General features: G+C 46.1%; 1 protein-coding gene across 3 annotated transcripts in view; it reads left to right on the top strand.

Annotated features, from left to right (window-relative positions):
- The first annotated feature begins 18,805 nt into the window (after nucleotides 1–18,805).
- Nucleotides 18,806–27,685, top strand: part of Ccdc149 (coiled-coil domain containing 149) — a 92,255-nt gene continuing 83,375 nt past the window's right edge. For all 3 annotated transcript variants that reach the window (XM_037209031.1, XM_037209030.1, XM_028865903.2), the window contains exon 1: nucleotides 18,806–19,006. In XM_037209031.1, the coding sequence (XP_037064926.1) occupies nucleotides 18,959–19,006 (48 nt within the window). In that variant the 5' untranslated portion in view covers nucleotides 18,806–18,958. The remainder of the gene's footprint in view (nucleotides 19,007–27,685) is intronic.

Here is a 27,685-nt window from a genome sequence, read left to right as displayed (position 1 = left end):
GCTTCCAGGGTCATGATGAACAAACAGTACATGATTAAATCAAGCGTAAGAGAAAATGATGCAAAGAAGAGACGCCATAAACATGAATAATGGTAAGTCTGATGCCAACAAACTAGTACAGCATACTGTTTTACAGTGCATTGTTTTAAATAAGTAAGACGTGCACTCTAAAATAATGATAAAGAGTGCAGTGGGGTAAACACATAAACCAGCAACACAAGTGTTTATTACTGAGTACGCTGTATGCTCTGTAATTGTATTGCTGTGTCTTTAATACAACTGGCAGAGCTGTCAGTTGTTATACTCGAGGCTTCACAAATACTGTGATGTTACTATGACTACAGCATCACTGAGTGATAGGGTTTTTTCAAGTCCATTATTATCTCCGGGAACGAGCAGCATGTATGTGGTAGATGTGGTCTATCACTGACCATATCATTACACAGCACATGGATATTAGTGATACAAATTCTAAAGTATCATAAATCCCGGAAAGCCAGAGGAGGTGATTTGTGGAGGATTCCATGATGGGGGTACGGTGTTCTGGGTGACCTCTGAGAGGAGGCACTGCAGTAGGACACCAGGGATTCTTAGGGCAGAAAGATAAGAATCTGACTGGATATAGAAAAACCTGCAAAGGTTAGAGAGGGGAGTGTAAGAAAGATGTGTCAAGGTCCAGTCTCTCAAACGCCCTAATCACACACTGTTCGCATTTCTGTGAGAGGCTATTCAATCACCTATCAACAGTTTCTATTTTTTCCCCCACCTACTTTTCATTAGGTAGGGACGTTGCTCCTTTTCCACTTGAAATAATTATAAAGATGATTATGGAAAGGATGGTGTTGGTGGGTTAATGAGGAGAAGGGAGGAGAGGGTTTGTCACATTTCCTAATCTCTCAGACTCAGGTCGCTCCACTCTGGAAAGAACTGCTGGGACTTCACTCACGAGCCACTGTGGGCTGATGTTTGCTGGGGAATTAGTAGATGGGGGGGGGCAGAAAGTTGCTTTCGAAAGCACAGAAGTCATAAAACACCACATATAGGTCAAGTCTGGATGGGACTGGGAACCTTCAGATTTCTGCTAGTGTTGAGGCGGTTTTCCCTGCACTTGGCCTTTCATAAGGCACTTGTGCAAGTGTGGAGCATTATCCTGATGCAGGTATGGACTCCTTGTTTAAATGAGGCAGATAGGCCAGCCAAGCACTCGACAGTGCTGCACCCTGGCAGGTTGAGTTAGCAACCCGACAAGATCATCCCATTCACCATAAATGCCACCTCATCATGGTGTGTGGGCTGCCAACCCTTTGCATGAAGCTTGTTCTTGTGTACCTTATCATCTGTACTCAGCTCAGTTCCTGGAGACACTGGAGAGTGACAGGAGGAGGCCACTGTCCTGTGAGGACCAAGACAATATCTTCTTAGTTTTCCTGGGCAGCTAGAACATGTCAACAACAAGTCAGGACCTTAAGACAACAACTGAAATCTCTTCTCTTGAGTGTGGAAAGAGCATTCTGAATGCAACTGTCCTGTGTTAGGCAGCCTTCGCTTGCTGTGGTGGGGTACTCGGCATAAACAGCTTGTGGGAGGAAGTAGGAATTTTGGCTCATGGTTACAGAGATCTCAGTCCACGGTGAGCTGGTCCCAAGACAAAAACAGCATGGCAGAAGGGCCTGGAGAGGAAAGCTACTCAACTCATGGCCACCAGGAAACAGAGAAAGGATTCACAAGCCATACTGTCAGTGACCTGCTTCCTCCAGCAGGACCAGTGGATTAATCCCTGGATGAAGTCAGGACCCCTATGATCTAATCACACCTTAAGAGCACTGTCACTCGGGTACCAAGTCTTCAGCACATGAGTCTTTTGGAGAGACTCTTTATCTCCAGAGTGGGCCCTGAGGTAGGAGGAAGACTGGCTGATGTGGTTGGAATTGAGAAAGCAAGAGGAACCAAAGAAGTGGAGATACAGGCTTTTGATCACCCAATCCTGGTCAAGTTATGTCAGTGATAGAGTCAGTAAGTTCATGAAGAAAACGAGAGAAATATACAGATGGCTGCCAAGCCTTCTCCCTTTACATAGTGTCCACTCCACTGGATTTCCAAGGCTTCCTTCAAAGCAAGCTTTCATCCACTTTCCCTGCTTCTGCCATCCCGTAGCTTCCTCCCCTTCACCTCCTCCTTCCAGACAACCTGCTCCAGTTACACACAGAACAAACCTTAACTTCTTCCGCGTGTCTCTAGAGATGCACTAGGGATAGTGTTTGCACACAGGAAGTTCTCCTCAGTGGGCATAAAGGGGCCCTCTGTGTGTATGTGTATGTGTATGTGTGTGTGTGTGTGTGTGTGTGTGTGTGTGTGTCTGTGTATGAACTCTAAAGGACAATATTAGAAACTCTGTCTCTCTCTCTCTCTCATCTCTCTCGTCTCTCTCATCTCTCTCTCTCTCTGAGTATGTGGGGAGGAGAGAGATTAGAGATAGCGTTGACATATGTTGGAGATGAGAGAGAGAATTGGTGGTTCAAGTTCTGATGAAGAAGCTTAATAGGCATTTGACTGTTGAGCTAAATGTGTAAGTATTTCCCTGAGAGTGACACCATTATATGGCAGGGGGTTATTTGCAAGTGGCACACTTCAGGCTAGAAGGTTTCCACACCTGCTTCAATCAACCCTACAAGCATCTTCATGAGGATTCATACTTACAGAAGCTGGAGTTGTTTTCTTGAGTTCCTTCCTTTTTGCTTATGGTTTGGAACTTGTCCATGTTTTTGGACGCAAATAAATGCAGCTGTTTGCTCTGCAAGAGCAATGGAAAACATATATTTATGCTGTATTTGTAATACAGAGAATGTTCAATTGGGGCTGAATTTGGCTTCTTGCCTTATGTTTCAACTTTTCTTTTTAATAACATAAGGTCCTTCATTCACGCAAATGATACTGTTGACTCATCAGTACAGCAGTGTGAGGGAACAGGGGTCTGTGTCGTCAGTAATGACCTTCCAGGATGTGGCAATTCTATTTTCCAAAGATGGCCTCAAAACTCCCACATCCAAAGATGGCCTCAAAACTCTCAAGTCCCAGGGACTCCTCTGCAATGTAACCCGACACTCTTTCAACAAGGAGGGTTAGTCTCTGTCCCTTCCTCTAGAGTCCAACTCCCTTAGGGCTTCTTGCAACCAAACAATCCCAGCAGAAGTGACCATGCAGGGTTGCTGAGCCCGAGTCTTAGGGGCCATGGTGCTTCTGCCTGCCCACTAGACTATTCACACTGGAGCCATGCTGTTGTACAAGAAGCTTGGCTGTGCGGAGGCAGCCATGCTGTTAGGAGCTGGGTGGCTGGAGTGACCCCACGTTGGAACTCTGCCTCCGGTTTTTGAGCTCTTCCTGCTTAAGTGCCCAACGTTTGATTGGAGAGGCCTTTCAATGATCCAGGCTCCCTATCTGAAGTCACTTCCAGCCTTCAAGTATTTCCAGCCAAGACTCGGGACAGATACAAGCTTGACCCACATAGTCTATGTGTATAGTACAATGGCTACTTTGCGCCAATGTTAGAAATCATGGGAATAGATTGAGCAGCCACAGAAACAGAGAATGTGGAACAAAATTCAGAATCTGGAAGTGGGAGATGATTATAACAGGAAACTGAAGTAGGGATCATTGGCTTTGGGGTCCAAGGCAAACATGTTCTGGAAGATCACTGAGAGAGCAGGAGAGGTGAAAGGGTGTGCCTCAGTGAGATTGTGGAAGGTTTAATGGGAACAGGAAAACATGGTCAGGCACTGACAGAAGGGGCATCATTCTTATACAGGGGGAGGAAGCTCAGCAGAGCTGCTTCTGTGAGAACGTGTAAGACAGAATGTGTCACCAAACTTGGCATCCAGGCAGAGGGTTGAGGATGCTAACCAACTTCCAGCTGCCTAAAACCGTATGAGAGAAGTGAAATAGAGGATGATTTCTTACATTTCCAAGTGGCTTTTGGAGGCTAGAGCAAGACTCCACTACAGTGTACCAAGGCAGAAAAGGCTCCAGAGCTTACAAACAAGTCCTGGACAATACTCAGGAAAAGCTGTATGATCCCTTGCTTGGCTCTCAGAAGGATCCAGGGCTCCATCCTCTATCTGCCAGGACAATCAAAGTCCTGCACATCTTTAGTGTGTCTTGTTGATTTTCATCATTATTCGATGGCTCCTCAGAGTCTCGAGGACCTTGTCCTACAATGGTCTAAACAAAGGCCCAGGACAGACGTGGAAATCTCCCAAAATGATGTGCAGATGTGGTTGAAAGAGTTGACATTATACTGATACATAGTAAAACAAAACCAAACCCCAGTACTTTTACAAGGAATATGTTAGCTTTGACTTAGAGGGAAAAAATGAAAATCAATATCCAAAGAAGCTTTTTGACCCACCCCCAGACTCAGAAGGGCAAGAAACTTACTGAACAATCCAGCCCAATGTGCGCATAGTCCACGTTTTATGGAAAAAGAAGGATAGCTCAGAGGGCAGGACCAAGAGCTACAAAAAAGATGCCTGGAGAACAGGACAGAGTGCCATTGTAGATGACATGGATACCTTCTCTGGTCCCTGTGTTTGAGGAGGGTTGACAGAAGTTATCTAGAGCTTGTCCTCTGGTGTGTGATGCTTGTACAGGGGACAAGACATATCTCTCTCAGCTACGGATGGAAGGAGCAAGATGAATGATTCTTTTTTTTTTTTATTTTTTTTTTGAGACAGGGTTTCTCTGTGTAGCTTTGCGCCTTTCCTGGGACTCACTTGGTAGCCCAGGCTGGCCTCGATCTCACAGAGATCCGCCTGCCTCTGCCTCCCAAGTGCTGGGATTAAAGGCGTGCGCCACCACCGCCCGGCTGATGAATGATTCTTAAGGGTGTTAATCTTTCTTAAAAATGTATCCAAGGAACCCTACCCCTGCTTGGACAATGTTTAAAGGATGAGGGTCTGGTTATAGGATGAGATGCTGTATTTTTGAAGAGAAAGGGACTCATTTTGCATGTGTGGTGGGTATTGCGGCCAGTGTGTGGCTCTTGAGCAGAATGTATTCTGCTAAGATGACTGTAATAACTTTTCCATCCCCAAGCTCCTCCGAGACATCACCTCAACATTATTCTCACCAAAAGTTGGAGTCAAGGCAAGTTTTTGACTGCTTCATAATTCCCCCAATGTGGTGGAAATGGAACCACTCGACTTTCAGGGATATAGCCATCACAGAGGGTAATGCAGTTTCATTAGTATTATCATTCTCAAGCCTTCATGACACTTTGTAAACTTGGTTACATGGCTTTAAGCCACTGCCAAGGAGCCTGGGAAACATGTTCTCTAGGTCAACGTCATCTTCCTAATAAGAAGATCCATTTGCAGCGATGGCAACTGCCTCTGTCTGACCCAAAGGCTTTTGAGCCCTAGGGTGATGAGATCAGCTTTCTGAGACTTTGCAGTGAACAAGGAAGCCTGTTAGATCAAACTCTACTCTGACAAGTATTAAGTCAAAAGCACATCCAGGGATCCAGTTCTGTTGCTGCACAGACATCTCAGAACCGATGGGGTGGATCACCTACTGAAGCCATACATTCTACACTCAAGAATCCATCAAGGGCACAGTAGGATGGGCATACTTGGCTCCATGTTCCTTGGAGACATGGGTGGGAAGATTTGGTGGCTGAGACTGGCATCATTGGAAGGCTCTGCCTTTCCCATGCTTGACACCAGGTCTGCAAGCACGCAAAGACTAAATCTGTTGAACTGAGCTCCGGTTACGCCCTGTTCACATGGCTGTCCTCAAACACAGCAGCCGTGCATATGAATTCAATTCTCTTGGTGTATGTGGGTCTCGTTGCACTAGGGTCTGGTTTCAATCCCAATACACTGTTCATAGGCTGAGCTTGGGGCTTGTATGGTAGATCTCGAAGTCCTTATCCTGGCTTAGACCCTGGTCCTCCCTCCCACCCAGTCTGTTGCCACTTCCTTCCCTACTGTCTGTCCTCTGGTCACATGTGTTTTCACTCCATCCCTTTATTCCCACCCATTCTCTGTCCTGGTTGAGTTTCCCCTCAGCCCAGCTGCTTGCTAGTCCACTTCACATCTTCTTGGGTCTTCTTGTCAATGACTTACATTTTCTATATTATACACTGTCATAGCAACTTCTATGCTTTTTTGGATAGACTTACCACTTGGATGGTTAAGCAATGATTAGCACAGTTGTTTGAAATGCACCACCCCACAGTCCTGTAGCTATCACCCAGACAGGATCTGGGTCCTTGTGCCCTGCCCTATTCCCAGGAAATAAACAATGTCTATCTCATAGTAGACACCCACAAAGTATTTGTTGGATACCATCGAATGTTGGATAATGCCCCCCCCCTTTGGTTTTTCGAGACAGGGTTTCTTTGTGTAGCCCTGGCTGTCCTAGAACTCACTCTGTAGTCCAGGCTGGCTTTGAACTCATAGAGATCCCTTTCTCTCTGCTTCCCAAGTGATGGGATTAAAGGTGTGCACCACTATCTTTTCTGCTGAATGATCTTCTAAGATAGCTGACCAAGGCTTGTCAGTTTCATGATGTTACCCATTGAGCTAGGTAACATCTTAACTTGCTTACATGCATCCCTGGCTCATGACTTACCATGCACACAAGTCACCTGGGCTCTCCTCACCTGGCTGTGCTCCTCCTAGGTCTGTTCCCTAGAGACCCGAGTGTCCCCCCCCCCCAGAGATGCTTCTGATAATAGAAGCTCTCTCTTTAAAAGATTGGTTTATGGATGAAAAAGTTCCAAGTATGTAGGGTGCTGAGTTTAGCAGAATCTGTATGTAAATTGGTATTTTGCTGGTGATCAATCTTGTGCTAAAAATGGAAAATCAATACAAAAAGAAAATCTAAGGGGAAAAAATAAGTTGTAGACATTTTTTGGTCCAATGAGTTTCCAAGTCCGAGGACGCTGCATCCAAGACCAAGGTGACTGCATTTCACAGGTGTTTGGGAAAGCAGACAGTTATCTCACAGGCACAGAATGGAGCCTGAGACCTGGTGAAAGATGTGTTCTGGAGTAGAGGCCTCCCACAGCACTTGTCAGAGAGAGTCTTTGAAGTGACTTCTTGGAGCTAGGAAGGGAATCTTCAGATGTGAGTGGCAACTCAGGATCTTGCAAACCTCCATTCAGTAAATGACTATGGGGACAAAGGCCGACTTATGGGCCAGGTGCTGATTGTAGGACTAATAGTGAGCCTGAGGACATCAGAAAAGCATGAAAAACACAACAACAACAAACTAGTCCAAAATGCCCATCTCACAGCCTTCAACCAGGTGTCAGAGGGGTTGGTAGAACAAACATAAGTAGGTTGAATAGGGTGAGGGCAAATAAATACTGTGCAGTTACCCACTAGAACTTCTTCTGGCTGAGGTCAAGGGGAAGCCTTGGGAATGGCTGAGCATTCATCAGAACACAATAGATATAGAGAGACAGGGAGACATCACATTGAAAATGTAGACCATATTATGGGTTGGGTTGTGTCATCCTTCCCAATTCATTTGCTGAATTGTCCTGACACTTAGTACTCCAAAGGGATCTTCTTTGACGATAAGGTCATTGGTGATGTAATTAGTTAAAATGAGGTCACACTAGAGTAGGGTGGGCATCAATACATTATGGCCTGGGTCCCTATAAAAAAGGGAAATTTAGATATGGAATGATGTGAAAAGACAGAGTGTAGAGATGGACAACAAGCCATGGAAAGAGGCCTCTGAGTGAACCGACCCTGCCAACACTTTGAACTTCATGCATCTAGAACCGATGGACAACCAAATTGTCTGTTAAAACCACCCAGCTTAGGGTCACACCATCCCTGGCGAATTAACACCCTCGCTTAATACAATAGTGAGGTATGCAGACCCACTTCTCACTAGGCTGTGTGTTGTTGGTGAAGTCACCTAAAACTCTTTAAAATCCTTGCTTTCTTCTTCTGAATGCAGATAGGACACCAAATCTTCAACAGTTCACAGGTGCCTGGCAGAAGCTGCTATCCTCATAGGGCCCCAGGCCAGCAGCAGCAGGTACAATCGCTCCCGAGGATGCAGCACGGGTGCTGGGTGGTAAGACTGGCACCAAACATTGACTTGTTGAGGTCCTGACACCACCTGCACCAGGCCCTTTCTCCCTCTTCAGGGTCCTGGCAACTCAGGCTATGGAGACACATGGGAAAGGGGGCACTTAGGGGCAACCAAAGAGAGCTCTTAGAAGAGGAGGTCCTGGGCACAAGAGAGGTGCCCACTTGGGTCTCCCCTGGGTGGAAATACTCATTGGAGACAGGAGTGAGGGGAGGGACTTCCTGAAGGGTAGGGACCAATTGTTATTTACTAACATCTATGGACATGCTTGGACATTTCTCTAGCCAACAGAGCCTTCTGGCTTTAACCTACTGTCTTAGTTAGGATTACTATAGCTGTGATGAAACACCATGAAACAACTTGGGGAGGAAAGGGTTTATTTGGCTTACACTTCCATATCACTGTTCATCACTGAAGGAAGTCAGGGCAGGGACTCAGATAGGGTAGGAACCTCTGGCTTGCTCCCCATGACTTCCTCAGTCTCTTTTCTTATAGAACCCAGGACCACCCACCCACAATGAGCTGAGCCCACCCACATCAATCACTAATTAAGAAAACGTCCCACAGGCTTGACTATAGCCTGATCTCACGGAAACATTTTTCCCATAGAGGCTTCCTCCTCTCTGATGAATCTAGCTTGTGTCAAGTTGCCATAAAACTAGCCATAAAACCAGGACACCTACCTTTGTAGTTTAGAAATGAAATGTCACCCACAGGTTCACATCCTGAAAGCTTGGGTCCCAGCTGGTGGTTCCAATCATGAACAGGTAACTGGATCACAATGTCTTTGTCTTCATCAATGAACTTATCCATAGGTAGCTTCATAACTTGATGACATTATTGGGAAGTGATGGAAACATCCAGAGGTGGGGTCTAGTTGGAGGTAGTAAGCTTTTGGGGGAGGGGTTGTTCTTGTGAGTTATATCTCATTCTGGTTCCCTCTCTCTGACTCTTTGCTTCCTGCCACAAATGGGTGACAACTTGGGAATAAAGAACTTTATCCGTCTGACAGGATATTCTGTCTCACCACAGTCTAGAAACAGTAGAGTCAGCTGACCATGGACTAAAACCTCTCAGACTCTGAGCCAAAGCAGGTCTTTATTCCCTTAAATTGTATCAGATATCTGATCATAGGAACTAGGGTGTCAACTAACACCCCTGCTGAATATGAGGCCTGGGATCATTATCTATGAGATAGTTTTATGAAGGTTCAGTGAGGTGACACCTGCCAAGTATTTGTAAAAGCTCATGGTGGCAAGCTTTGAGGTTTCAAGGTCATGTACCATTTCAGTTCAGTCTTTCTGCTTCATGTTTGTGGTTTAAGATGTGAGCTCTCACCTGCTGCTTCATCCACCATGACTGCTCACTTCCATGCTTCCCCAGCACAACAGTGATGGACTCCTATCTTTCTGGAACCATAAGCCCAAATAAATTCTTCTTTCTATAAGTTGCTGGGGTAGTTTGAAGGGGAATGCCAGTCCCCTCCATAGGTTCAGATCTCTGAATGCTTGGTCCCCAGGTGGTGGGACTGTTTGGAAAAGATTAAGAGGTGTGATCTTGTTGGATGAGGTATGTCATTAGGGTTTTGAGGTTTCAAAAGCCCACACCAGGCCCAGCATCGCTCGTTTTTCTCTGCCTGTGGGTCAGGATCTAAAGCATTCAGCTACTGCTCCAGCACCATGCCTGTCTGCTTACCACAATGACAATAATAGATTAACCTTCTAAAACTATAAGCAAACCTCCAATTAAATGCTTTTCTTAATAAGAGTTGCCATGGTCATGGTGTTTCTTCACAGAGATAGAACAGTGACCAAGACACTTTGGCCATGGCTTTTTATCACAGCAACAGAAAAATATCTAAGACAGTGGAGGTTCTAGAATCTTTCTTTGGAGGACAGTTACAGCACCTTGACTAGGCTTTATACAGAGTCCCAGTGAGCCTTAGGACTTCCATATCATCTGGTCCAACCTACCCATTGTAGAGATGAGGAGACTGAGCACAGAAAGTCTATGCTGTCCAGGCTCCTCCTCTCACTGTCCAACCGACTGGTTTTTGTTTGTTTGTTTTTCTTATGTTTTGTCTCATTACTGTTTCACATCTTTCACAGGGGTCAGTACTCCCTCTTTTGAAGGTTTCAGGGTTTGCTGCGTAGATTTTCCTGCTTTATGCTTGCTGTGTCTTCGAAGTGTTCCGTCTTCCTTTCCCTTCATCTTGAAATGCACCCGTTTTTCTGTTTTTAAACATTTTTCTCCAAAGAGTCTAAAAAAACATAGACATACAACAAGCATAAAATTTACCCTTTTAAAAACGTGTGAGTACTCATGTGTGTGTAAGTGCACGTGTGTGTCCACACACATGGAGGCTAGAGGATGATCTCAGCTGTTGTTCCTCAGGGGCCCCACTTAGTTTTTCTAAGACAGGGTCTCTCACGGCTCGGGTGCTTGTCAAGCAGATTAGCCTGGCTTGCCAACAAGCAGCAGGAATCTCCTCCTCAGAACTGGGATACAAACATGCATCATCATACACACTTAAAAAAAAAGATTTCATTTGTGTGTGTGTGTGTGTGTGTGTGTGTGTGTGTGTGTGTGTGTGTGCTGTGGGATGGTTTGTATGTCAAATTGTTTTGATTGGTCAATAAATAAAACACTGATTGGCCAGTGGCCAGGCAGGAAGTAGGTGGGACAAGGAGAGCGGAGAATTCTGGGAAGCGGAAGGCTGAGGCAGAGAGACACTGCCAGCCGCAGCCATGACCAGCAGCATGTGAAGACGCCAGTAAGCCACCAGCCACGTGGCAAGGTATAGATTTATGGAAATGGATTAATTTAAGCTGTAAGAACAGTTAGCAAGAAGCCTGCCACAGCCATACAGTTTGTAAGCAATATAAGTCTCTGTGTTTACTTGGTTGGGTCTGAGCGGCTGTGGGACTGGCGGGTGACAGAGATTTGTCCTGACTGTGGGCAAGGCAGGAAAACTCTAGCTACATGTGTGTGTGTCTGTGTGCATGCTATTTGTGTGTAAATACAGAGGTCAGAAGATGGGGTTGGATCTGCTGGACATGGAGTCACAGGTGGTTTTCAGCTGCCTGGTGGGAGCGCTGAGAACTGAATTCAGATCCCACGGAAAAAAGGGAAGTGCTCTTAACCGCTGAGCCATCTCTGTAGGCCCCCAAGCATTTGAAAATTATGTATTTAAAAAGTATTTTTTAACACTGGTTCTGGGGATTGAACTGCGGTCCCCATGCTCACAAGACAAACACTTTACTCACTGAGTGCCCACCCCATTTTTCACCCTTAAGTATATCATATTGATTTGCTGGAGAGGCAGGTGGTACGTCATGTACCTGTGGCATCCAGTCTTCAAGTGTCCTCAGTGCTCAGTGTTACGCTGCTGGAGATCTACTTGTTACCCTTCAAGAGGTTTGAGGCTACAGCACTAGGTCCTAGTACCTAAGACGTGCTCAAAAAAACCCAGTTGAATGAATTAATGACACTGTTTGTCAAAGGAGACACCACCAAGGCTCTTGTATCAGCTGTCTTAATTAGTTTTCTATTGCTGTGATAAATACCATGACCAAAAGTAACTTGGAGAGGAAAGAGTTTATTTAGGATTTTTGGTCCATCATCCAGGGAAGCCAGGGCAGGACCTCAAGGCAGGAACCTGATACAGAGGCCATGGAGCAGTGCTGTCTACTGGCTTGCTACTCATGGCTTGCTCAGCCTGCTTTCTTATCCCATCTAGGGCCAACCATCTGGGAGTTGCACTGTTATCTGTGTGATGGGCTCACTCACTTCAATTATTAATCAAGAAAATGGTCCACAGGGCAATCTTTTGAAGGAATTTTCTCAACTGAGGTTCTTTTCCCCCCAAATGACTATAGCCTGTGTCAGGTTGACATAAAAACTAGCCAGCACATCATCTTAATGTCTTTTTTTTCCTATCCCGTGAGAAGAAAGGGGCTTAATAAGTAGCAACCATTGTGCTATGTGAAGGTACAGAAAGTTCATCCATGTACTTCCTTCCTAAGATGAGACATTTGCTGCAATATCGGGGGAAATTACAAGCTGGCAGACATCCTTTCTGGCTTGCTCCATGTAGAAATCACACTTGCCATTTTTTTTGTTCTACCAGAGAACAAAGGACTCTTGACCTACTGAGCTTGAAGCAGTATCTGAAATGTCACCAAGAACTGACAATTATTGCTTCACATGTGTTGGGATTATACGTGATGGGATCATACTCAGCCTATTAAACATCTGCCTCACCATCCCTACAACCCACGATCTTGACTTCAGATAACCTCCTCTTTGTCCACGTCCAGACCAAACCAACCCTGGAAACTCAAGCTCCCAGAAGGCCTTCCTTGTGCGTTCAAAAAGGAATGTAGCATTGCCAGAAGGCAGGGTTAGTGCTGGAATGTGGGAGGGCTGGAGGGATGGCTAGAAGAGTGGTTCTCAGCCTTCCTAATGCTGAGACCGGACCTTGAATACAGTTCTTCATGTTGTGGTGACCCCAACCATAAAATTATTTTCCTTGCTACTTCATAACTGTAAATTTGCTACTGAGGGATATTTCAGTTCCTAAGACCATCAGAAATATGTGTTTTTCCAATGGCCACCACCCACAGGTTGACAATCACTGGCTTAGAGGTTAAGAGTACAGGGCCAGGATTTGGTTCCCAGCAACCCACATAATGGCTTACTGACTTCAGTTCTGGAGGATGCAACGTCCCTTGTGGCCTCCATAGGCATAAGGCATTGCACAATGCGCTTACATACATGTAGGCAAACACTAAGACACATAAAATAAAAAGAAATATGTATTTTAAACAATAAAGAATGAAGGGAAAGTGACGTCCTTTGGCCTGGGGCTGCATCTTGGTGTTTTTTTTTTTTTTTTTTTCAGTACTGGGGATGACAGCTGAGGCTCATATATGCTGGGTAAGCATTCTGTCACGGAGATATTTACCTGCCCTTGGTGTGTTGATTCTCCTATTTGAATTCAATTGCAAACTACAAAGCAAGGTCTGTCTGGCCCAGAGAAGCAATTCCTAGACTTGTGAAAGCTTGCCCGCAATGTTTGGCCGCAGCCAGGCCAGAGAGACTGCTATTGACTTGGGCCAGCCACATTAATAGACAAATGTCACGACCCGCTATGAGGGGTGGGGGACAGAAATCTCCCATCTGCGGTTATAAAGGACAGCCTAATGGGCAGTAAACCTTTTACCAGCTCCAGACAATTCTATGGAATACCACCTTTCGCCCTCCCTGTCAAATGATTCTCCCACAGTGCAGAGGGAAAAATATGCCTGTCGCTTCACCAGCTAATTCTCCGCACACAGTAGGTTCTTGAGAATGACAATTCTCTTCCCTCCCTCCCCTTCACATAAGCCCGTCTGTCCATAACCACTGGATAAAAATTGCTCCCCCATCCTCAGACAGAAAAGAGACGGGAGGCCAATGGAGGTGATCCTATTTTGGACAGTCATCAGCTTTTAAACTTTTTTTTCCCCTTAAGTTTTCCAGAGCGACAGGGTCAGTCCTGTTCCTGGCCTGCAGGAAAGGCCAGTGGCCCCCAAGTCATACGTTTCTATTTTCAGCTCCCCAAGTACAGAGAGCAGTCACCTCCCTTCGCTGAGGGCCATGCAGCCAACCCGCCAGCAGCTTGGAGCTTGCGGCTTCTCTGCATTTCTATTTCCATAAATTTACATCAAATTTGTGCTGAATCACGGCCCCCAGCCCCCGCAGAATGGATGAAACACATTATCAATAAGTACAACATATTTGAGTGATCTGAGCGCCAAGTGACTTTGTCTGACTTTTCTGTTTTTAACTCCATTCTGTGCCCGGGGCTCTCTCCATTTCCCACAGGGCTTGAGGTTGAATTTTCCCTGGCGCCCGAGGTTTTCGGCTCTCCTCCTGAGGTTCTTTCCTACCTGGCCTCTCACCAGGCGCGCAGGTCCTGCCTTTTCCTGGGTCCCTCGCACCCTCCAGCTCATTTCCCAGCTCTTCCCTTTTCGCCCTGGCATCTCAGCCCCCTTCTCTCAGCCTCCCTTCTTCCGCCTCCCCTTCTCCCTGCCACTGCCTCCCGCAACGCCCTAGCCAATCAGCCCAGGCATGCGACTGCTCCGGGTGACAGTTGCGTCCTGGAGCCTGCCAGGCGGTCATCAGCCCCACTCAGTGGCTCGGAGCACCTCGGCTCGGTTCAGCGGGAAGTGGAACTTCCTCCCACCCCTGTTGCCGGGCTGATTGGCAGCCAGCCGGGCTGGAGGCGGATCGTGAGCGCGCATGATTGCCGCTGGGCAGGGAGGGTTTAGAGGAGGTGGCAGGGAGGCCCCAGGAACTCCACTGGCTAACACACAAAGCATGCTGAGAATGAGGAAGCGGCCTGAATCCCTCATCTAGCCCTCGGCTGCCTGGCCGCTCTGCAGGGAAATGATGAATGAGGTCCCTCACAGAGTGTCCCTAAGCCGTGGAAGAGACAGAGCCTTGTTTTTCCACAGAACGGAGGCCAGTGGCCCAGGGGACCTCAGGTCTCAAGGCTCTTCAGGAAGCTCTTGCAAGGAACATAAAGACCTATTAGTTCTCTGTCTCAAGCTAAAATTAGGAGCAGCCAGCCCATGGAGGCTCCTGGTAGGGCGGGTCAAAAATGAGCCTTTCTTTATGAACAAGAGATATCTGCAATGTTTAAGTTCCTAGAGCAATTAATTGTCTCCATTCCACAAAAACACAATTAAACATATGGGTGGTCCACTAATCCACACTCGAGCAACACATCATTCAGCACTCACAAGCAATTAAAAAAAAAAAAAAAAAAAAAAAAAAAAAAAAAAAAAAAAAAAAGAATCATTGCCCCCCTCCCCCAGGTTTTCTTAATTCAGGCAAAAGAAAGGCAATGATGAGGGAGAGAACTAGCCCTGAGTAGGGCCTGGACAGTTTGGAAGGGGAGGGCTCAAACATCTCTCCAGGAGAACAACTTCCTTTCATTTGATGAGAACTCGGACATTTTTCACATGGGCAGCTAGAATCTCACACCGACTATCCTGTGCAAGTATCCAAAGCTCTGGGGTTTTACCCACATGTCTGAAGCTGCTGGGCCAGGGCCAGGTGATCTTGCTCAGCAGAAAACTCATTCTGATAGTCAGCTCCACGTGTCTTTTCTTCCCCAGTCTCCCCCAGGAGTTTTTTTTTTGGGGGGGGGTTGTTTTTGTTTTCATTAGTATTTACTGGTTTAATTTCTTAGATTGAACTATTTTGGAGTTTCCGCATCTAAGCCCCCCTCAGACTCTGAAAAGTGAGAAGCATCCTTCAAAGACATCTAAGCACTCCAGCTACCTTAGGTGTGTAGAAATAAATCAATAAAATTGGTCCTGGGGCTATGAATACCTATGAAGAAATTGGGTCTCGAGAGATGATTTTTCAGAAAGCTGAGGGGATGTGAGAACTAGCGCTAAGGCCAGTGTTTCCGTCTTTTGTGCCAGGGTGGGAAGTTGAACAGAAGGTCACCTGTTTTAAACTGGCCCTGTGTGCACTGGCACTGGGTAGGACATTTAATGGATTGCTTTTGTCCGAGGTGAAGACACTTGTAAATGGTTTTATTTTTATTTTTATTTTCTTTGAGAACAGTTAACCACAATATAATTAGCTTTGTTTGCACCAGCCAGGGCTGCTGTTGATGAGGTGTCTAGAGGCCTTCTGGTCTAGGTGCCTAAAAGCTTAAACTGGATTTAATTATTATTATTACTCAATGTCAGGCTACATAAATGAAAAGAGATAAAAAAGAATGGCTTGCAGCTCCGCTGTCTTTCTCTGTGATTCCTTCATATCTTACCGGCTGAGCCGGTGGGAGCTGGCACATGAAATCTCCAGGAAGCCCCCAGCAGCTCGGGATTCTGTTTTTCAACTTTGTGGAAGGTTTCTCAGCCTGCTGGGGGAGGGGGTGTGGGAGAGGCCTGACACCTTTTGATTTCCTCCCCAATTTTCCCTTTAAATACTTTGATCGATGTCTGTTATTGCATGGGAAAAAAAAAAAAAAAAGAGCAAAACACAGGCAGTCGCCTTAAAGGTCCATGCTTTCCAAACAAAGGCTCCTTGGCTCTTAGCAGTTCATTGATCACCCATCCTGCTGCCTAAAATATCCGTGATGGCTCCATGCAGCAGCTGAGTTTAAAGACTCAGCTAAACCAGGGATCCAGAAGGGGCTTTCCCACCTGAAGGCCAGCAGAGAGCAAGGCAGATGGCCCCAGATCTGCCCACTCTCCCTACAGTCTATTTCATCGACAGGTCAGAAGAGAAGCAGATGGTTTGCCAGAGGGCAATATATTGGCAGACAGTACCTTGCTTTCCAGGTAAGAGACAGGCTGTTAGGAGTAAGTGCTTGGCCTTGAGTTAATTAACCCTAGCGGTTCTATCGAGGGATGACCTCTTTCCACCTGCTTGGATTGCAAAGGGAATGAGCTAGGTGGGGTGGAATGGAGAGAAGACAAGATGATTTAGCAGTATACTAGTTCATTTCCTTTTTTTTTCTTTCTTTCTATTTTTCTTTTCTTTTGTCTTGTTCTCTAGAGCATTAATTTGCATACCTCCAGGACAGAGATCGTGGACTCAGGGCTTTTCAACCTTCCCAGGATGAGTTCAGGCACAAACTCAAAGAACTCACAGGTAGGCAGGCTTCTTCACATAGCCCCTTCCCTGTCCATGTGTTGTAAAAGCTTTTGTGGACGAGAACTCCATCGGCTGTAATGTCAGGCACAGATAGGCCATTAAGAAGTCTGATAGGGAGAGCTCAGCCATTCAGGCTTCTTCATCCATTGTGCTACCGTCATCCATACCAGTTATTTGCTGATATACCGCAAATCAGCTCCAAACACAGAGGCTTAAGCACTGCTTATTCGCTGCATGAGTCTGTGGGTCATCAGCTTGGGCAAGGCTCAGATGGGCGGTTCTTCTCCCATTGTTGCCGGGCTCACCCATGCACCTGTGTCAGATGGGGTCCTCACACATGCACTGGTTGGTTGGTGGTTGGCCATTCCAGGGAGTCATGTGATAACCACTAAGCCATTCTGGACTTGTTTTCATGGAGGTGCTCCTAGGCTCCCAGGAGTACTATGCAATACTAAGCCCCATCCCAAAGGTGCTTAGTGACTTGATTATTATAATACCCAAACATTGCTTGGGTAAAGCTGGTCAAATGACTGAGCCCAGAATGAGAGCTAATGGAAGAGACAGAAAGGCTGCCATCTTGAAAAGCCATCAGTCTACTACGCCAGGAAAAAAGCCAAGAATGGAGCTCAGTGTCTCCCATTCTCAGGCATGATATTTCATCTTTAGGTTAACAGCAGGCTGGGGCCCAAAGCCATTTCTCCACATTTCAGCACTCAGTTTTCTTAACTGATGAAAGGGATGTAACATCACAGGAGTGACTGACTACCAGTAGGAACTGAACATGTAAATATGTGTTTGGCTGTGAGGCTTCAGCAGTTGTCAAATGGATTGACAGCTTCTGAGACCGCCTACTCATTTGCACAAATTGTGTGTTTCCCCAAGTATGGGAAGCGTTTGGTTGGCAAATATGAGGGGGTCACATAGTACCCACCTGAGGTTCCCTTCCATCTGCAATTCTCTTCTAGTCTGCCCTCTAACGAAAGTTCAATGGAATTAACTTTATAAAGATGTTTTTATTTATTTTTTTAGAATTTCATACAAAATATTATTATATTCCTTCCTCTTCCCCAAATCCTCCCAGATCCTTCTTCCCTCCACCCAACTTCATGTTCTCTTTCTCTCTTAAAAACAAACAAACAAACAAAAGCATGGGGGAAAATCATGGTGTCCTATTTGCGTTGGCCAACTACTCCTGTACATGGGACCTGCCTTGGAGTGTGGTTGAAATGTCACTCTGTTTAAGAAAACTGATTTTCCCTTCTCCCAGCAGCTACCAATTGCAAATGGCTTCCTGGTTAGGGGTGGGACTCTGTGGTTACTGTTCTTCTTATCTGGCTTGAGCTTTTGTAGGTTTTGAGAGGTCATATGTACATCAGCCCTGTTGTGCTTGCAAAATGCTGTTTCCTTGAATTTGTCTACCATCTCTGACTCTTGGACTCTTTCTGCCACCTCTTCTACATAGAACCCTGAATGGCACAGTCTTGAACTCGTGCCAAGTCCCACCATTGAGCTTTTTTGGCCCTATTCAGAATTTGAAGTTTTATTTTCAGTTTTTGCATTTGCGTTCTAAATATGATATCTGATACTTAAAAAAAAGGCAAATGTTGGTCGCTTTAAAAATCAGTATCAGTGTACAGTATGGAGGGGCTCATTTGTGTGCGCAACAAAAAATATAGAAAGCACCTGCTGCGTGCAAACACTGTTCCACACCTTCCTCTGTGAAATGGAAGGCTCTTCCTTCAAGGAGCTTCGATTCCAATGGCGGAGGCCTGACCTGGCAGCGGATGGCTGGATGGGGGAGTTTGGCTTCTCAGGGTTGGGGTGACACCCACCTGTTCGCCAGCCTCCCTCCCTCACCGCAGGCCTGGGAATGATGGGGTCTGGGATTGTGTGCAGGTTCCCAGGCCGGCTCCCTACCCTAGGAGAAGCGGCTGGTGGCCTGGGGACCTCGGGGCGCCGCGGCGGGCCCCGGCCCCGGGGCTGCTGCAGGGCAGTGGTTGGGGCCCGGCTCCTCCTCCCCTTCCTCCGCGGAGGCTGACGTGGAGGCAGCCGCGCGGGCGGCGGCGGCGCGGAGGCTCGGTGGTGCCCGGCCCTCTCCCGGCTGCGCGGGGCCGGGGTGGAGGCGGCGACAGGAGCCGGAGGAGGAGAAGGGAGGCGTCTGTGCAGCCGACCGGCGCACGCAGGAGGGGACATGGACGGCGATCGGACCGAGAGCGACTGGCAGGGGCTGGTGAGCGAGGTGAGGCCGGGGCTCCGGGCCCGCCTCGGGAGCGGCTGCAGCGGGTCCGCAACCCCCGAGAGGCCGGGTACCAGGTGGCCCACGCAGGACCTGCAGGTGCGCGGTCCATCCCGCACTTTCAGGCCTGCGGGGGCGCCGCGGTCTCCCGCGCCATCTGGTGCCAGGCTCTGGGGAGGGGCCTTTAGCCCGCCAGGGTTTGGCCTAGGATAGGAGAGACTCAAGAGCCCTGGGATCCGGGAGGGGAAAGACAAGCCCCACCTGCCTGCCTAGTCACCACTGTTTTGGAGGCAAGCGATTGGATGATTCCTGGTGCTGAAAAGGTGACGCCTGGGGGACAATCCGGGCCCTTGGGTAACAACTGGGCCAGGCGGCATGGCTTGGAACTGTGGTTTGGAGTCCTTGCAACGGTTGGTTCATGCATTCTTACTCCATTCATTCAACTCCTGTTTCCTGCGCCTACTGTGTGTGAAGTGGTGGAGTCATTCATTTCTCCAAGGAATGAGACAGGTGCAGAGGTGATTTAACCCGTGGAAATAGACAACACCACACGCTCCCCTGCGAGTGTGCCAGAAGCAGTCCCAAGAGTGAGCTTCCAGACTCTTAGGCGGCCTCCTCTTTAATCCACCCAGAGTTGTTTGTTTGCCTGGCTCAGGCTGCTGGCTTCTTCAGGTGAGAGGGAGAGTAACTTCTCCCTGTCCCAAGAAAGCTACCACTCACCTCTACCATCTGTGTGGATGCGTCTTCCAGTTGTCTAGCCATTTAACGCCCAGTGTGTGTAGAGCGAGCTCCATTACTTAGGGCCTCTGCCCTAGTTTAGTTCGTTTAGTGTTGGTCTAGCATTGGAAAAGACGAACCTCCAGTAGGATGATATGTTATATCTCAGCCCATCTCTCTCTCCTCCATCTGTCAGGCTTTACGTCAAGGGATAGATCTACTGGGAATCTGTCCCTGGGCCCACCAAGAATCATCCACACCAGTAAAGGAGGCTACAGGGGCTTCTCCATGGAAATCCAGTGCTGGGCTCTGTCTCAAAGTACAATATTCCCTGTTCTAGTAGATGTGTGTTCAGAGTGCTTATTAGAAGTCAAACACCTTAGCTGGCAATGGGGATACACACCTGTGATCCTAATACTTGGTAGAGGTAGAGGCAGTAGGATCAGGAGTCCAATGCCATCCTCTGCTACACAGCGAGTTCAAAGCTCTACACGAGACCCTATCCTCCCCCAAACAAATAAACAACAAACAAGAAGTTAGGTTCACTATTCGCTGCTTAGAATTCAGTGGTCACCCATTCAGAAGACACCTCAGAACCTCCTGCCTTCAAAGAACATGTGAGGTTTACTGGTGTAGTCTGGGGAGAAGGTCACTCAATAAACAAAGAAAGGAAGTGTAATCAAATGCTAAATTGTACCAGGTGTCCCTCGAGGGTGCCTCCCAATGGCAGCTGCTTATTTTGTACTGACCACATTGCATGGCAGTGGTAACCTGGCTGGTCTGTGTTTTTTAATTGGCTCTCCAGTGCCTACATTTTGAGCTCCATATACAGAAGGTGATTGATAAATGCCTGCTGAGTAAGCCCACAGATTCTGGAATGGGTCTTTAAAAAGTTGTCTCATCCATCCCAAACGAGTTTCACCTCATTGATAGTATAGCATACAAGAATGATGCAACTGAGTTACAAAAAAAAAAAAGTGAAAACTTTGCATGTTTTAAGTAAGTTCATAATTTTGTGGCTATATTTATATCATGAGCAACATGCTGTAGAATAATGGAATTTCCTTTGCACAGATGTATATTAAAAAACCTGCAGTGTGAGTGTAAGCAGAATTTGCCTTCTGCCTTAGTAGTAACTAATGTCTGTCTCTTGACTCTGCCCTTCATGTCAGTCATTGTACAGGAAGTCATATTTCCCTTCTCTGTCTGAGCCTCATTTGACAACAACATATGTAGGAATCGCTTCTTAAACAGTATGGAAATCAGGGCTCACGCAAGCCAAGGAACATGCTCTAAGTCTTACAGCTTGCAACGAGAGGGAGCATAATTTGAACTCTGGTACACTTGCCTTGGGGTTCTTGCTTGGCATTATGAAGCAGTGCTTTATGTAATCTGTCTACATCTCTCATGAAATGGTATGTCTTCCAAGACAGGAGACCATACCTAATCCATCTCTGAATCTGCAACAAATGGACTAGCTTCTTCAAAGTAAGGTCTACAGATTAGAGTCCTTTTGGATGCCCATGAAAGTACAAATTTCTGGGTCTCCAATCTACCTCAGTGGATGGAGTTGTGCTTCCTAAACACCATAGGTATGTCTGAGCTGTAGTTGCTCATCTGTTTGTATTTGGAAGTAGAGTCTCTGTAGTCAGTCTCTCTTTGTACTGCCAGCTCCCAAATAACGACAAGGAGACTTTTTATTAATTATGAGTGCTTGGCCAAAACTTAGGCTTGTTTCCAACTAGCTCTTAGAACTTAAATTAACCCATTTATATTAATCTACCTTCTGTCACATGGATCATTACCTCTCTTCCATGCTATGTTATCTGACTCCCTCCACATCTTGCTGCCTCAGATTCTTCGCAAGTTCCTCTCTCTTCCCGGAAGTCCCGCCTGTTCTCTCCTGCCTAGCTATTGGCCATTCACCTCTTTATTAAACCAATCAGAAGGTGCCTTAAGCAGAGACACATCTTCACAGCATACAAAAACGATTATCCCACAACAAGTCTTTGTGGATATTGTGAAGCTGAGAGCCTTGCAGTGAGCTCATCTTACATTTAGGGTGAGCACTCAATCTAATGACTAGTGTCTAATGACTTTCAGAAAGGAGTGAGAGAGGAGGTTCACAAGACACAGAGACATGGTGAGAAGGCTCTAGGAAGACAGACACAGAGACAAAAAGCATATGAAAACTGCCAGAGATTAGAGGGGGTGCAGCCACAAATCAAGGAGTGCCCACTGGCACACTGATTCTGGACATATGACCTCCCTGATTGGACAGTAAGTTTTGTTGTTTTATTTCCCAGTTGGTATCAATTTGTTGCATTGGCAACAGGAAACAAATCCACTTCCTGCTTCAAAGTGCTGAGCAATGTGTGTTGAGAGATGTGGCTCCAAGTCTGCCTTTCTTGAAATCTCAGCTGCCCAGGAAACTACCTGCCCACTTATTTAACCAGCAGGATTCCCTTTTCGTTTATTGGGTCTGGTACCTAGTCATGTAGAATTCAAGAAAGTATGGCTAGTGGCATTACCAAGAGATTTGGGGACCAGGGCCAAATGGACTTTGTAAGGGGATACCATCTCTTTCTGCAGAAGTCCTAATTTCTGTCCCATCTGGGTCCCCACACCATTTCCCTTCTTGCCTGGAGCCCTGGGCTGTTGTTTTTTAATCTAAGTCTCTATGGATCTATTTTATCAGTAAAGACTTGAGAGCCAGATGCTGGGGTGAAAACCTGCCAGCTCAGAAAGGCAGAGAAAGCACCCAGCTGCTTCCTCCTTTGCTGTTGTCCCAGAAAGAGAGCTTTTTTCTACACTGTCTGAAACAAAAACTTAACCAACCAGATGTCCCTCCCTTCTACTTCTTGTGTCTCTCTATCCATCCTCTTACTTCCTCTAACTCTTTATGGTTTCTCTTATCAACTGGTTGCTTGCTCTGCTCTCGACTTATGGTTGATTTTATTTCATCCTGTTTGCATTATTCAAGCAGAAAGCCTTGGATTAAAGGTGTGTGCTAGGGCTAAGCCATACCACAGCTAGAAGCAGTTTCCTCCAGTAAATGATGCAATCTCAGCGAATCAGAGCATGCTGGTGGTTAAGAAACAGAGAGAAGAGAGAATTCAAGCCCCTGTTGGCTTTCTTCGTCACTTTCCCTTTTATCAGTCCAGGCCCCTGGTATGGGATGGTTCTGCCCAGATTCAGGGTGGTCTTCTCCCTTCCATCTTTCTTCCCTGGAAATGCATCTGCAGCAGTGCCCCCCACTTCTCAGTGATTCTAAAGACAGTCAAGTTGACCATCATATCTTAGCCTAATCACTTTTCGAAATTTTGTTGGTTACTTTGGGCATGTGGTATCCAGTGGCTGTGAGGCAGACAAAAAGATGGTGAGTTCTCCATCTCAGCTCCAAGCCACTAAAGTTCAGGCCTGTGGCCAATGAAGCGGAAGACCCAGCTTTTAGTTTTAGTGTTGACTTAGACTCTGAAGAAATTAAGATACTTAGGGACAAATCTTGGCTCTGCCTCTTGCTTGGTACAAATGATCAAAATCTTGAGCTAAAATGGGTAAACTCAGAAAGAATTTTCTTGGCCAATGCTGTGGATTAAATTGTGTCCCCCAGAATACATGTCCAACTGAACCTCTCTGTGCCTATGAACGTGACTTTATTCTGAAGTAGGGTCTGTGCAGATGCAACAAAGTCAGGATGTGGTCCTACTACTTGGACACTAATCCTATACCTAGTGTCCTTATAAGAAGAGGGACATTTGGACACAGAGGTACCCAGAAGTAGGACATAGTGAAGACATAGGAGAAAGATGGCTAGCTGGTGACCTAAGCAGAATTTGAAGTTAGCGTCAAGTGAAGGAATACTAAGACTTGCCACTGCCACTGAAAGCTAGTCAAGGCAGCAATAAACCTTCCCTTAGAGATATATTCAGAAACACAAACCTGATGACACCTTGATGTGGACTTCTATCTAGGACATTGAGAATGTTGATTTCTGTTGGTGTACCCCATTTGGTATGTGGCAGTGTTATAATAAGTACTACCTAACATGTCTAGTAACTGTGATAGGGTAGGATTTTTTGTGTTTCTGATTTGTCACACAAAGGATTTTTTCCCCCTCCATATTTAGGCCTACTTGTTTCCTGGATTTAGTCAGCCTCCCATCCTCTCAAGTTCAAGTCTAGAGAGGACGTCCAAGCAGTAATCTAATGTCCCATAAAACCTCAGGACACTACAAACTCCTTTATTTTATTTTATTTTTTAGACAACATCCTACTCTGCTGCATAGGTTGTCCTTGGGGTCACTATGTGGCCTAGGCTGGCCTTGAACTCATGGTAATTCTCTTGCCTCCTCCTCGCCGCCCGCCCCCCCCCCTCGCCCATGTTGGGATTATAGACATGAGCCATCATGCCTGGCCTTCAAAACCCTCTAGAGGTCACCCTCTTGTCATGTAGGGATTGCTCAGCAATGTAAAATCTGATGGCTTTAGGCTTGGATTTGTGCACTTAGGTGTCTACTAAGGCTCTATAGACTGAGAATAGGGGGGCCAAAAAGACCCCAACTGAAACTGGGGAACTATCCAAAGAAGGGAAGAGCTACCATGCAACTCCTGTGAACTCCTTGTTTTCTTTCTCTTACCCTTAAGATGACAATAAAATATTCTTTTTTTGAGGCGATCCTGGAACTCTCTATGTACACCAGGTTGACCTTAAACTCACAGAGATCCACTTGCCTTTGCCTCCTGAGTGCTGAGATTAAAGCATGCACCACCATGCTTGACTCCCTTAAGTGTTGTGAAGATAAAACCTACTAATGCCAACTTGTGCTGGCCTTGTTTTTGGCAAGTAAATTTAGAAAAATGAGCATAAACTCTAGGACTCCAATTTTAGTGAACACAAAACTTGGGTCTAAGTAACTTCACATTCTAAGAAAAAAGGATATATCTGTTAAAAATCCAAGATACCTACTCTCTAAATGTGGTATTTTAAATAAGATAGATATCAATGTGTCTCCCATATTATAGGGCCACAGCCCAGGTGGGCCTACACTCTGCTCTGTGAGTCAGTTTGGAACCCAGGCTCCTTCCATCTTGTTGCTCTACCATGATTTGAGGCATGGTCATCAGTGGGTAGTTGAATCCAGATGCTGCTACCTTCATATCCCAGCCCATGGGAAGGGGAGAGAGGGAGAGGGGAGGGGGAGTTCAGAGCATGGGGTTTTTCTAGACTGAGGGATGGATGGAGAGCTTTTTGCATTACTTCTGGTCATAAGCCATTGGTTTGAGCATCATTACATGGCCACTACTGACTGAAAGGATAGAAAGAAAATATAATCTTCATCTAGATATACCCAACTTGTATTTAGGAAGACTGGAGTAAAAGGGAGAGTGTCTACAGACATGGAAAGGAAAATCATCAAAGCAAGTGGTAGATAAATTGAATTTTATCAAAATTAAAAGTTATTTGCCTCTGAGAAACTTGCATGATAAATGCAAAACAAGCCATGGGTTGGGAGAAGGTATGTGCAGAATATACATCTCATATCTAGAATATATAAACAATTCTTATAACTAAATAAGAAAATAAGCAATCTAATTTTCCAAATGGGCAAAGTTAAATACACGCTGCTCTGCAGACGAGATAAGGACGGCGAGTAAGCACCTGCACAGATGTTCAGCATCATCAGTCACTAGGGAAATGGAAATTGGAACCACAGGGAGAAACCACAACACTCCTATTAGAATGGAAAATCAGCAAACAAACTAATAAAGAACTGACAGGGTGCAGAGCCACTGGAGTCTCCAATGCTGGAAGGAACAGACCGTGGTAGTCACTTCTGAGTGTGTGTGTGTGTGTGTGTGTGTGTCAGTGTGTGTTGTGTTGTGTGTCTATATGCCTGTGCCTGCATGTCTGTGTCTGTGTGTCTGTGTGTGTGTCTATGTGTGTGTCTGTGTGTCAGTGTGTGTGTGTCTGTGTATGTATGTCTGTGTCTGTGTGTCTTATGGGTGTGTGTGTCTATATGCCTGTGTCTGTGTATCTGTGTGTCAGTGTGTGTGTGTGTGTGTGTGTGTGCGTGCGCGCGTGCGCGCGCGCGCGCATGCACGCCCACAGAGGCCAGTGGAGGATATTCTATGTTCTGCTCTATCCCTCTCTGCCACATTCCCTTGAGACAGGGTCTGTTATTGACCCTAGAGCTAGACTGGCAGCCAGCGAGCCCCAGAGATCTTCCTGGCTTCTCCCTCCCCGCATTTGCTGGGGTTAGTGCTGGGGTTACAGGCATGTGCCATGTCAATAGCTGCACATTTATGTGAGTACTGAGGATTTGAACCTGGGTCCTCATGTGTGCGAAGCAAGTGCTCTCATCCACTGAGCCGTATCTCTAGCCCGTTGTATGTCTTCTAAACACACCTTTACTAAGGTTTAGTTGACACACCTAAAACACCACACTTCTTTAGTGTGTGCAGGTGATGGTTGGGACACTGGTATCCAGCTGATGATGGTTAATACTGAGACCAAAGAATAAAGAAACTGTTGAAAAGTCAAAAGTAACGGGATAGAAAACCCCTGTGGTTTGCCAGAGCCTCGTAGTGATATGAAAGAGGAACATGTTTGATGGACCTATCCTATGTCCTGATTATGGGGATAACTATAAGTTTATTAAAGTTTATAGAACTTCAAACTTTACAAAGGTGGTTTTCCTTATGTAAATTACATGTAAATACTACGGTAAATATATTTTCTTTTGAAGAGGAGGCAGTGGATATTGAAGACAGCCATTGCTATTGACAGTCTTACTCTGTGTCTCTGTAATTCTTTGACCTGACCAGTTTGTATCTAAATTAGCCACACACATTCCCTCCCCAGCCCTTTCCCTCCTCCAACACTCATCAGGTAAGGCTCAGCTTTCCTTCTAAGGCACCAAAGACCAAGTCCTCCTTCATACTCTGACTCTGCTCTGCCCTTGATGTAGGATATACTTTCTTATCTTTGGGAGAGCTTGGTGGAGGGAGCTTCTGGGGAGCCATTTATGCCTTGACATCACGAGGGCAAAGCATTTAAAATGGAAAAGACCATCTCATTGTTAGCTGGGTTTTGCTGGATTCTCCTTCACTGGGACGGAAAGGCAGAACATCTGGCCTCTCAAAAAGAGACAGGCACACACAGAGAGAAATGGCAGTGACCATAGGAAATGGAGGTAAGGTGGGAAGACAGGTCTATCCTGTCAATGTTCTGAAGCATTCACTCCCATTCGATAATGTTTTTATTTAATAAAAGGACTATGTGCAATAGTACTTGAGCTGGCCAGAGGAGCAGACTTAGAGGAAGTGGAATGTGAACAGTCTCTTCCCTTTAGTTAAACAGGGCAAAGAATATCATGAGCAGAGATGGGCGTGAGCCTGAGCTGGTGTTTGCTCTGAGAGGAAACATTCCAAGAAGGGGCAGAAGCTACTTGGTTGGGGGAATAGAATGCATCGTCGTGGTGAGATCCCCAGGGTAGATCAGGAAACAAAGGGATTCAGAGGCCAGACAACAGAGTGTGCTCTGATGTAGCTAGAACAGAAAGGCACCGAATGCTTGTTCAGCTAAAGTCCAAGTGGATGAAAGTGCTTGGGGTCGGTTTGTTTCCATTGAACTCACTTGTCACAGAACTTCAATCATCTGCAGGGCATGGTGCCAGGCAGTGGGAATGGAATTGGAGAGGGACAGGTGAGGGTGAGCTACCACTGATCTCATCTTTTCTGCCAACATCAACATTCTCAGCTGTTTTGTGTGGTTTGGAGAAAGGTCTATGATAGCCAGACTTCGGGTTTTCAATAAATGAGTTTATTAAGTATACAGCCAGTAAAAAAGAACAAATAGAAGTTAGCAGATAGAGAGAAGCGCAGAGAGAGTAAAATATTAAGCCTGGAGTTTACAACATTTAGCAGACTTGACCGGAGGAGCACAATTGAGAGAACAAATGAA

This window comes from Peromyscus leucopus, chromosome 10 (assembly GCF_004664715.2).
Source record: "Peromyscus leucopus breed LL Stock chromosome 10, UCI_PerLeu_2.1, whole genome shotgun sequence".
Classification (NCBI taxonomy): domain Eukaryota; kingdom Metazoa; phylum Chordata; class Mammalia; order Rodentia; family Cricetidae; genus Peromyscus; species Peromyscus leucopus.
The sequence above is the reverse complement of the archived record's forward strand: the minus strand, read 5'-3'. Positions and strand labels throughout refer to the sequence as shown.